Raw genomic sequence first — 13006 nt, forward strand, 5'->3', positions numbered from 1 at the left:
ACAAACCTCTTAGCCCATGAGCCACTGACAGAACATTAAGCAAGTATATCCTGATTTGTTTTTTGAGCAAGAGAAAAAAAAAGGCCTATATTTTAAGTACTTAAAAAAAAGAGTTATAAAGCCATCAAAAGATATCTATGAATTTTAAATGCATATTACTAAGTTATAGAAGCCAATATGAAAAGGCTACATATTCTATAATTCCAACTATATGACATTCTGGAAAAAGCAAAACTATGGAAACAGCAAAAAGCTGGTCAGGAGGGATGAACAAGCAGACCACAGAGGATATTCTGGGCAGTGAAACTGTCCTGCATGATACTATAATGACTACACAACATTATACATTTATCAATAACCACTCAATGTTCAACACCAAGTGAATTCTAATGTAAACTATGAACTTTTGGTTATGATGATGTGTCAATGTAGGTTCACTGACTATAACAAATGTACCACTCTGGTGCAGGATGTTGATAGTGGGAGAGGTTGTATGTCTGTGGGACCAGTGAGTATATGGAAACTCTGTGTTTTGCAATTTTGATGTGAATCTAAAACTACTCTAAAAAGCAAAGTTTATTCTAAAAAATAAGAATGAGGAAACAACTAACCCAGAAAACATTTATTCTTTAGAAATAGAAAAATAAGCACCAACAATTAAGACTAAGTAAGGAAGAGCAAACAAAGAGGGAAAAAAATGGGGATACAGTGACAGTAAACTACAGAAAGCCAGTCACAGGAGTAACTGCCTGTAACTGCCTACTTGGGAAGCTGAGGCAGGAGGATTGCTTGAGCCCAGGAGTTTGAGATCAGCCTGGGTAACATGGTGAGAATGAAAGAAAGAAAGAAAAGAAAGAGAAGAGGAGAAGAGAAGAGAAGAGAAGAGAAGAACAGGAAGAGAGGAAAGAAAACCAGTATGTCAAGAGGGTAGGACCCAACAAGATTAAAATGAGTTATTCTTCTTAGGTTGATTGGGATGTAAAGATAATAAATAATAAATACCAAAGTTTTATCAGCAATCAGAGCTCTTTTATAATCTAAGGAAGATTCACTTTCAATGGAATTACATTGGACAGTTCCAATTATAGGAAGGAAATGTGTGAGTAGGAAGGTAAATTAATAAATTAAAAAGGAGGCTGGGCATGGCGGCTCACGTGTGTAATCCCCACACTGTGGGAGGTCAAGGTGGAATGATCACTTGAGCCCAGGAGTTTGAGACTTCGTCTCCACAAATAATAAAAAAATCAGCTGGGCATGGTGGCACATGCCATGATTCCAGCTATGTGGGAGGCTGAGGTGGAGGAATCACTTAAGCCAAGGTGGTTGAGGCTACAGTGAGCTGTAATTGTGCCATTGCACTCCAGCCTAGGTGACAGAGTGAGATGCTAACCTAAAAAAAAATTATAATAATAATGAAAATAATTCTTAAAAAGGATAGACAGAGAGACAAATTATGAATTAACTCCTATTCACAACTGCTACAAAAAGAATAAAATATCTAGGAATACAACTTACAAGGATGTGAAGGACCTCTTCAAGGAGAGCTACAAACCACTACTCAAGGAAATAACAGAGGACACAAATAAATGGAAAAACATTCCATGCTCATGGATAGAAGAATCAATATTATGAAAATGGCCATACTGCCCAAAGTAATTCATAGATTCAATGTTATCACCATCAAGCTAACACGAACTTTCTTCACAGAATTAGAAAAAACTACTTTAAATTCCACATGGAACCAAAAAGGAGTCCACACAGCCAAGACAATCCTAAGCAAAAAGAACAAAGCTGGATGCATCACACTAACTGACTTCAAACTACACAAGGCTACAATAACCAAACAGCATGGTACTAGTAGCAAAACAGATATATAGACCAATGAAACAGAACAGAGGCCTCAGAAATAACGCCACACATCTACAACCATCTGATCTTTGACAAACCTGACAAAAACAAGCAATCGGTAAAGGATTCCCTATTTAATAAATGGTGTTGGAAAAACTGGCTAGCCATATGCAGAAAACTGAAATTGGACCCCTTCCTTACACCTTACACAAAAATTAACTCAAGACAGTTTAAGACTTAAACATAAGACCTAACACCATAAAAACCCTAGAAGAAAACCTAAGCAATACCATTCAGGACACAGGCATGGGCAAAGACTTCATGACTAAAACATCAAAAGCAATGGCAACAAAAGTCAAAATAGACAAATGGGATCTAGTTAAACTAAAGAGCTTCTGCATGGCAAAAGAAACTACCATCAGAGTGAACAGGCAACCTACAGAATGGGAGAAAATTTTTGCAATCTACCTATCTGACAAAGGGCTAATATCCAGAATCTACAAATAACTTAAACAAATTTACCCCCCAAAAAACCAAACAACCCCATCAAAAAGTAGACAAAGGATACAAACAGACACTTCTCAAAAGAAGACATTTATGCAGCCAACAAAAATATGAAGAAAAGCTTATCATCACTGGTCATTAGAGAAATGCAAATCAAAACCACAATGAGATACCATCTCATGCCAGTTACAATGGTGATCATTAAAAAATCAGGAAACAACAGATGCTGGAGAGGATGCATAGAAATAGGAACATTTTTACACTGCTGGTGGGAGTGTAAATTAGTTCAATTATTGTGGAAGACAGTGTGGTAATTCCTCAAGGATCTAGAACTACAAATATCATTTGGCCCAGCAATTCCATTACGGGGTATACACCTAAAGAATTATAAATCATTCTACTATAAAGACACATGCACACTTACGTTTATTACGGAACTGTTCACAATAGCAGACTTGGAACCAACCCAAATACCCATCAATGATAGACTGGGTAACGAAAATGTGGCACATATACACTATGGAATGCTATGCAGCCATCAAAAAGGATGAGTTTATGTCCTTTGCAGGGACATAGATGAAGCTGGAAATCATCATTCTCAGCAAACTAACACAGGAACAGAAAATCGAACACTGCATGTTCTCACTCATAAGTGAGAGTTGAACAATGAGAATACATGGACACAGGGAGGGGAACATCACACAGTGGGACCTGTCTGGCGGTGGGGGGCTAAGGAACGGATATCATTAGGAGAAATACTTAATGTAGATGATGGGTTGATGGGTGCAGCAAGCCACCATGGCATGTGTATACCTATGTAACAAACCTGCATGTTCTGCACACGTACCCCAGAACTTAAAGTATAACAAACAAAAAAAAAAAAAAAAAAAAGAAGAAAGGATAGAAAGGCAATATATATGAATTTCCTTATTAAGTTTGATGTCTACATATTTATATCTAACGCAAATTTATTTTAAAAACATTACATATTCAAGGCTGGGCTTGGTGACTCATGCCTGTAATCCCAGCACTTTGGGAGGCCAAGGCAGGCGGATCACTTGAGGCCAGGAGTTCGAGACCAGGGTGGGCATTGCGGTAAAACCCTATCTCTACTAAAAATACAAAAATTAGTGAGCGTGGTGGTGCATGCCTGTAATCCCAGCTACCTGGGAGGCTGAGGCCAGAGAATCACTTGAACCTGGGAGGCAGAAGTTGCAGTGAACTGAGATCGAGCCACTGCATTCCTGCCAGGGCATCAGAGTGAGACTCTGTTTCAGAATGAAGAAACAAACAAAATCACGTGTTCAAAAACATGTTCTTCCAGAAACCAATTTCTTAAGTAGATAAAATTTACTTTAAACAAGAAAATAAGCTGTTTTTTAAAAAAGTAACTTTCAGAATATATACTAGTATCAATATAATTCAGTCTCTTATCCTATAGATACCACTGTGTTTTACTTGTTATTAGGGAAAATAGAAAATATAAAAGTAGGAGAAACAGTGCTATGCCTTGCAATTTTTTTTTCTTTTTCTTTCTTTTTTTTTTTTTTTTGAGATGGAGTCTCACTCTGTTGCCCAGGCTGGAATGCAGTGGCACAATCTCTGCTCACTGCAACCTCTGCCTCCTGGGCTGAAGCAATTCTCCTGCCTCAACCTTCTGAGTAGCTAGGATTACAGGCATCCACCACCACGCCTTGCTCATTTTAGTATTTTTTAGTAGAGACAGGTTTTCATTATGTTGGCCAGGCTGATGTCGAACTCTTGACCCCAAGTGATCCACCCGTCTCAGCCTCCCTAAGTGCTGGGATTACAGGTGTGAACCACCACACCCGGCCTGCAAAATTATCTAGCATAACTGCATCCTACGTTAAAAAGAATGCTTATAAATGATCAGTAAAAATCTAATCTTAGTCTCTATCATAAAAAGTAATTTAGAAAAAAATATCTGGTTATTAGAATAAACAGACATTATTATTAAAATGACACTAGATTATTAAAAAGTATTTCCTTGCATGATAACTGATTTTGCCATAATTATTTTGGAAAATTCTATGTAATCTATGACTACTAATTGTGATTGTTTTCCCCCAAATATATCTCTAGAATCGTTACCTTTAGGAATTTCCGTGTAATTCAATAAAATAAAGCATGAATTTTTCAGTTTTTACCCTACTCAAGTTGACATTTAATAGTGATATTCATAACAGTACTATTTATAATAAAATACTAAAAATATTATTGGCAGACTGAAACCTTTAGAGACAGTGAATCGTTTTTAAAGAGTTGTTTCTGACACTTACTAGATACTAACTAAATATTAAATCAGTTAACCGAAAAATGATACTTATAAATAAGTTATAAAAGATAAACATATTGCTCAGAAAGGAGGCAAACTGTTCACTCACCAGATAGCTTGGTAGTAAACTTATTATTCATTAACTCATATGACAACTTAAAGGTACATAGCGCTATAATTAATGCATCAAATAAAAAACAAAAACTTCCTGGAAGGTAAGAGTAATTTTTAAAAAATGATTCAGAATAAAGCAAATGTTTTATAATTGACCTAATTTTCAGAAAAAATTTAGAGTTTCTCATGAGGAAATATGGCATAAAATTAATAAAAAATTTGTCAGTGTTATGCAAGACAGACCATTTTAAAACAAGCTTAAATGAACACAGATGCTTAATAAAGATTGAGTTGGTAAGTTTTAAAAAATTAATTCTTCCTTTTATCTTTACCAAGAATTTAAGCAAGCTTACTTAATGAATGTTACGAAGGATTAAAAGACAACAGAAAAATGTGAGACTTTTGCAAAAAAAGATGAGCAACTAGAAAAGATTTTAATATAGTATATTTGTCAGGAGTGAAAATATAGCTATATTGTTTTAAATTAGATAGTAGTCTACAGTTAGCAGAAATTTCTATCTTATGGGGGTTTAATGTTTGTTTTGAACTTATCTATTTCCAGCCTGGCCAACATGGTGAAACCCCGACTTTACTAAAAACACAAAAATTAGCCAGGCGTGGTGGTGGGCACCTGTAGTCCCAGCTACACGGGAGGCTGAAGCAGGAGAAACGCTCGAACCCAGGAGGCAGAGTTTGTAGTGAGCCAAGATCACACCACTGCACTCGAGCCTGGGCAATGGAGCGACACTCTGTCTCAAAAAAAAAAATTATTCCATCTATTTCCTTATCTCTCTCCATAAATAGCAGCTATCATTTCATTAAATTCAACAGGCACACACAACCAGAAGTGCCAGAATAAAGACCATGAAATTAACATATACTTAACAAACTAGAATTTTTATTTTAGGCACTGTTTTAAATGGAGACTGCCATATCATATTAAGCCCATTAAATCTGTCCCCTAACACTGACAAATTAGCATACATTATGGAAGCTGCTTGTCAAATAATGTTTTCTATTTTGCAAGTATACATTTTAAAAATTATTACTACTTTTCATAAAATAGTAAATTCCTTGGGGGTAATTACAAATAATCACAGCAATCTATAATTTGTTCCTTTCTCACTTATCGTTTTCATCTATCTAAAGCAGAAAATGCATTAAACAATAATAACAAAGATATTATAAGCCTACCACTAAAAATATCAAAATGAAGTTAAATACATTTTGTGGAAAAATCTGACTTCTACCAAATCTTATACTTCTTAGACAGATTAAAAATATTTTCTACAATAAAATGTCACAATTTTCCTCAATTTTGGTACATGATTCCAGCTTAGTGAGTTACACAGCTAATGCCATGATATTGCTCTGTAATATGCAGCAAAAAAAAAAAAAAAAAAAAATTTAAGACAGCGAAGTAGAATATAACCTTCTTGGTAGCAAATCTTTTCTTATTATACAATAAAAACAATGATGAATCTTTTCTGTTTCTCATGGATTTCTTTTTTTAAACCTTAACAGGTTAGCATGAGAATGCAAGCACCTTGAGGGTAGAGACAACTACTGTGTACAGGCACTATACTGAGAACTGAGCAAAAGACAAAAAGTAAAATGAAAAGTCACAAGCACTTTAAGAAAAAAATATAATTAGGAGAATTAAAACCATGTCCTTTTTCATAATTACTTGATCTATATTACAATGGGACAGAACTTTTTGTTATGAAATGTGTATTTCACTTGTTGAAAGTTCTAGTTGAATTTATTATTTAACATCTTTCTTTCTCTTTTACTGTAACATTCTAAGTACCTCTTCATTTCCCAAACACATTCACATATTCTTCAAGGACTGTCAGTTCTGTGGGTGACTAATATTACAAAAGTCCTTTTAAAAATTATTACAATAAATATTGATGCAAAGCAAAGGCCCATAATTTAATTTTTTTCTTTTAATGTGGTCACTTTTTATTAACTGCAAAAGGTAATGATATAAAAAAGAAACAGAATAAACATGTACCAAAAGTTATTAATATACCATCACTCGAAATTCAGAAAATGTGTTGTTTTCAAATACACATACATGAAATAAAATATACCATAACAGAAGGGTGCTGTATCTGTGTTTAAAGAAGGGGTTGTTGGCAAACACCACAGCTCACTTCTGCTGCAATGTACACAACTGATATATGCAGCACAGAAAGCTGGCACCAAGGGCTTACAACCTTAATTTGCCTGCAAGAAGGAACGGAGATTTACCTTCAGAGCACGTTCTTGATTGTTTTCAGCAGTCAGATGTCTCATGTTGTTTGCTGAAGTCTGGTTCTGCTCTTTCAGATGATGAAGCTCCTGCTCTAGCCGTTTGCACTGCCACAGGGGAAGAATCCCATTAAGTAAAGGAGTTATAGCATTTTTTTCACCAAGCCACATGAATTAATGTAAATAATATCACTATATTCTCTAAAAGACAAGGTTTTTTTGGTTTTTTTTTGCAACAAGAATGGTAAGTAAAAGTAAAGGTAAGTACAATAAATAAAAACATTGCTTATAGTATTCTAAAAATTCAATTACAATTTTCAGTTACTTTATTAATCTGAATGTTATATAAATCACAAAAACACTTTTATAAAATTAAGGTCGAACCATATTTAAAATTATTCTTTGAGCAAATGGTTCCGATTATCCATCTATTGGTTGAATAAAAGTGTGCTTCTAAAAATCATATTGGATTCTAAATAAACTACAATATGATATTGTATGATCACATTTTATCAATACTTTAAAATAAAAATTATAAGGTGTACATTCAGAAATATTTCCAGTTTTTAAAAATATCTAAGGAAACAATTTTATAGAGAAAAAAGCAATAGCCAGAGTGTCAAGACTTGGAAACAGATAAAGAATTCAGTGTTTTTAATTTCTCCCATTTTGATCAAATTTTACTTATAAGTAAAAGTGGTAACAAATATGTGAAATGATCACTTTCACCTATTTGGAATACAAGTAAAGAATATAAGAGAATATAAGTAAAAAAAAAATAAGTAAAAGTTTCAATGAGCCAATAGAAGCACCTGTGTTCAAAAAATTTTTGAAATATCTTGCCATTTCAATATAAGATTTCAATATAAATATGTAAAACACTTCACATAATAATTACACAGGCTATAAAATGGTGTGATGTAAATCAGGACAATAGGAAGATACATGGGGGATTAAACAAATAAAGTACTAAACCCATCATTGAGGAAAAAGTTAAAAACCATTCCTTAATTTATCTATTTTAAATTAGAATACTTACAAAACAACTAATAAGGACACATACTGATTTAAGATCAGGAAAAAGTTCTTTCTAGATTATTTGACAAATGGATAGTTGTCATAATGGATGAATAAAAAATCATTACTTATTATGTTACAATCACAATGCAGCTATCATCCAAAATGACATTTCTTACTCCTCTGGTTTCTTCTGCCTCTGACCCAAATAATATTAGGCAGTATGTATCAATATTTCACAACTTTGAGTAATATACAAAATGTTTTGGAAGAAAAAGTCTTACCAGACTCCTCATATTGACTTAGATTGCTGAATGATGTCTGTGTACAAATGTGAAATTGAGTATACACACTTCATGCATAAATAATACAATTATAAAATCAAAACACTCTTAAAAATAAATAAAATAACCATAATATCAAGGCATTCCTAATCAAAATTAATTTAATTTAGCAGATAGTTTTGTTGAAACTAAATTCTCCAAATATGATAAAATACTGACTTAGTGCAGATTTTTTTACATTGCCATGTCTCTTCCATCATGAGCTGTATGACAACTTAATTCACCTATCACATTTTTAAAAATTTACATGAAAATTCTGTGACACATATTATGTGGCATTTATTTTCAGGAGACACATGATCTACATATTAAACTGTGTATCTTTTATAGCCAGTAAAAAAATATTTGGTCAGAATGCAATCAAATCACAGTGTGTGTTACTGAGGACACAAATTATGACCCAAGAAAACGAATATGGCATAGCACTAACTGTGACGATAAAGTAGAGATACACTCTACTAAATTATCCTTTACATTTTCAACTAAATTTAATATAAAATTATTAAGTATTAAAATGTAATAACTAAGTGATCTATTAGGATTCAAAGGTGGAGCAGATTATTTTGGCTATGGGAGAAAGAATGTTTCATGGAGCTGCTGACATCTGAGTTGGGCTTGTTTTGGGCATGTGATTTTGTAAGCTGACACTGGAGAAAGAAGAAGAATACAGGAGAAAATAAATGAAAGTAGAAACTTCAGAAGTGTATCTGAAGAAAATGAGGAAGCATGGTCAAGAGTTGTGTGACACCTATTCTTTTCATTCCAAATAAATTAGAAATCACCCAGGAATAGGGATTTTTCCAAACTACATGGTAGAAACATAAAAAATTCACTCATTCATGCTCAAGAAATAAATGCTAAACGTTCTTGTAAAATAGGTATTTGTAGCATATTTAACTACATTAAATATTTATTTAAATTTACGTAATCCTATATTATTTCTTCATTTGACATTATCCTTGAAAAGTCTAACATATTCCCCACAATTGCATATTTATATATAATTTCTAGTGGTTTGTTTCTTTTTACTTTTATTAAACTCTGTAATTTTGAAATTTATTTTGAAGCAATGGGATTGAACAGTTTATTCATTAGGAAGTGGCATACTATATTAATTACTGTCACTTTATAATTTCATAAAATAGTTATAAAGCAGATAAAGATCCTATCATTTAATCACATCTCAAATTTTATTGATATTCTCACCAAATTAATTCTTCAACGTTTATATTTTTAATTGTTAAATTTGTCATTTAAATGATACAGAAAGGGCAGGAGTAGCTATACTTATATCAGACAAAACAAATTTCAAGACAAAAACTCTAAGGAGAGACAAAGAAGATCATTATATAATGATAAAGTGGTCAATTCAGCAAGAGGATATAGCAATTTTAAATATATATGCACTCAACACTGGAGCACCCATATATATATAAAGCAAGTATTATTGGAGCTAAAGAGAGATATAGGCTCCAATACAACAATAGCTGGAGATATCGACATCCCACTTTCAGGGATGAACATATTTTCCATAAAGAAAATCAACAAAGGAACTTCAGACTGGATCTGAACTACAGAACAAATGGATCTACTAGATATTTACAGAACATCTCGTCCAAAGGCTGCACAATACACATTCTTTTCCTCAGCACATGGATCATTCTCATGGGTAGATCATATGTTAGGTCACAAAACAAGTCTTAAAACATAAAAAAAAAAAGAAAGAAATAATATCAAACATCTTCTCTAACCACAACAGAAGAAAACTAGAAATTAATAACAGGAGGAATTCTGGAAACTACACAAACATATCAAAATTAAACAATATGCTCCTGAATGACTAGTGGGTCAATGAAGAAATTAGGAAGAAAATGGAAAAACTTCTTGAAACAAATGATAATGGAAACACAACATCACTACAGGATACAGCAAAAGTAGTACTAAGAGGGAAGTTTACAGAGATAAGTGCCTACAGCATAAAAGAAGAAAAACCTCAAACAATCTTAACAATGCATCTTAAAGAACTAGAAAAGAAAGAGCAAACTAAACCCAAAATTAGTAGAAGGAACAATAAAGTTCAGAGTAAAAATGAATAAATCTGAAATGAAAAAAAATACAAGAGATCCATATAACAAAAGCCAGACTGAGAAAAAGGAGAGAAAATTCAAATAAGTAAACTTCAAAGATGAAAAGAGATACTAAAATCAATATGACAGAAATTCAAAGGATTATTAGTGCCTACTATGAGCAACTATATGTCAATAAATTGAAGAATCTAGAAGAAATGGACACATTTCTAGACACAAACAAGATTTTGCCAGGATTGAGCCAGGAAGAAATCCAAAACCTGAACAGACCAATAGCAAGTAACGAGATCGAAGCCATAATAAAAAGTATCTCAGTAAAGAAAAGCCCTGGACCTGATTGCTTCACTGCTGAATTCTAATAAATATTTAAAGAAGAACAAATACCGGTCCTACTCAAACTATTCTGAAAAACAGAAGAAGAGGGAAGACTTCCAAACACATTCTACAAGGCCAGTATTATCATAATACCGAAACCAGACAAAGACACATCAAAAAAAGAAAACTATAGGCCAATATCTCTGATACATATTGATGCAAAAATCCTCAAAAAAATACTAGCAAACAAGTTCAATAATACATTAAGAAGATCATGCATCATGACTAAGAGGGATTTATCCCTGGGATGCAAGGATGATTCAACATACGCAAATCAATCAATGTGATACATCACGTCAACAGAGTGAAGGACAAAAACCACATGATCATTTTAATTGATGCTGAAAATGCATCTGATGAAATTTAACATCTCTGCATGATAAAAACACTAAAAAAAATAGGTACAGAAAGAACGTACATCAACATAATAAAAACTACATACGACAGACCCACAACAAGCATCATACTGAATGGGGAAAAACTGAAAGCCTTTCCTCTAAGATCTGGAAAACAACAAGGATGCACACTTTCACCACTGTTATTCAATATAGTACTGTAAGTCCTAGCCAGAGCAATCTGACAAGAGAAAGAAATAAAGGGCATCCAAACTGGAATGGAAGAAGTCAAATTATCCCTGTTTGCAAATGATATGATCATATATTTGGAAAAACCTAAAGATTCCACATACACACAAAAAAACTATTAGAATTGATAAACAAATTCAGTAAGGTTGCAGGATACAAAATCAACATACAAAAATAAGTAGCATTTCTATATGACAACAGTGAAAAATCTGAAAAAGAAATTTTAGAAAACACTCCCATTTATCACAGTTTCAGATAAAACTAAATACCAAGAGATTAATTTAACCAAAGAAATGCAAGATCTCTATAATGAAAACTATGAAACACTGATGAAAGAAATTAAAGAGAAAACCAAAAAATGAAAAGACAGTCCATGTTCATGGATTGGAAGAGTCAACATTGTAAAAACGTAGGTACTACCCAAAGCAATATACAGATTCAAGGCAATCTCTATCAAAATACCAACTACATTCTTCACAGATATAGAAAAAAAATCCCAAAATTTATATGGAACCAGAAGAGATGCAGAAGAGCCAAAGTTACCCTAAACAAAAGAACAAAACTGGAGGAATCACTTTACCTCACTTTAAATTATACTACAGAGCAAGAGTAAACAAAACAGCATGGTTTGGACATAAAAACACATAGACCAATGGAACAGAATAGAAAACCCAGAAACAAATCCACACACCTGCAGTGAACTAATTTTTAACAAAAGTGCCAAGAACATACACTGGGGAAAAGACAGTCTCTTCATTAAATGGTGCTGGGAAAACTGGATTTCCATATGCAGAAGAATAACTAGACCACTAACCCTTGCCATATACAAAAATCAAATCAAAATGGATGAAAGACTTAAATCTAAGACCTCAGATTATGAAACTACTATAGAAAATATAAGGGAAAATCTCCAGGACATTGGTCTAAGCAAAACTTTATTGGTTTCCATTCCAAGATGGTCAAATAGGAACAGCTCCAGTCTGCAGATCCAAGTGTGATCCACATAGAAGATGGGTGATTTCTGTATCTCCAGCTGAGGTACCTAGTTCCTCTCATTGGCACTGGTTGCACAGTGGGTACAGCCCACAGTGGTCGAGCTGAAGCAGGGCAGGGCGTCACCTCACCTGGGAAGTGCAAGGGGTTGGGGAATTTCCCTTTCTTAGCCAAGGGAAGGGGTAACAGATTGTACCTGGAAAAATGGTACATTCCCGCCAAAATACTGTGCTTTTCCCATGGTCTCAGCAACCAGCAGACCAGGAGATTTTCTCCTATGCCTGGCTCGGCAGGTCCCATGCCCACAGAGCCTTGCTCACTGCTAGCGCAGCAGTCTGAGATCAACCTGTGAGGCTGCAGCCTGGCTAGGGGAGGGGCATCTGCCATTGCTGAGGCTTAAGCAGGCAAACAAAGCAGCCAAGAAGCTTGAACTGTGTGGAGGCCCCCACAGCTCGGGAAGGCCTACTGCCTCTATAGACTCTACCTCTGTGGGTAGGGCATAGCTGAAAAAAAGGCAGCAGACAACTTCTGCAGACTTAAACATCCCTGTCTGACAGCTCTGAAGAGAGCAGTGGTTCTTGCAGCATG

The 13006-nt window shown here is 34.0% G+C and overlaps 1 protein-coding gene across 4 annotated transcripts in view; it reads right to left on the reverse strand.

Annotated features, from left to right (window-relative positions):
• The window catches only part of MIPOL1 (mirror-image polydactyly 1), a 384568-nt gene that overhangs the window by 213635 nt on the left and 157927 nt on the right, over positions 1-13006 (reverse strand). For all 4 annotated transcript variants that reach the window (XR_649664.4, XM_031668175.1, XM_009211427.3 and 1 more), the window contains one exon: positions 7019-7126. Coding sequence is in view for 3 of the 4 variants with exons in the window: in XM_031668175.1 (XP_031524035.1) it covers positions 7019-7126 (108 nt within the window). In the remaining variant the exon portion in view is untranslated. The remainder of the gene's footprint in view (positions 1-7018; positions 7127-13006) is intronic.

This window comes from Papio anubis, chromosome 7 (assembly GCF_008728515.1).
Source record: "Papio anubis isolate 15944 chromosome 7, Panubis1.0, whole genome shotgun sequence".
NCBI lineage: Eukaryota > Metazoa > Chordata > Mammalia > Primates > Cercopithecidae > Papio > Papio anubis.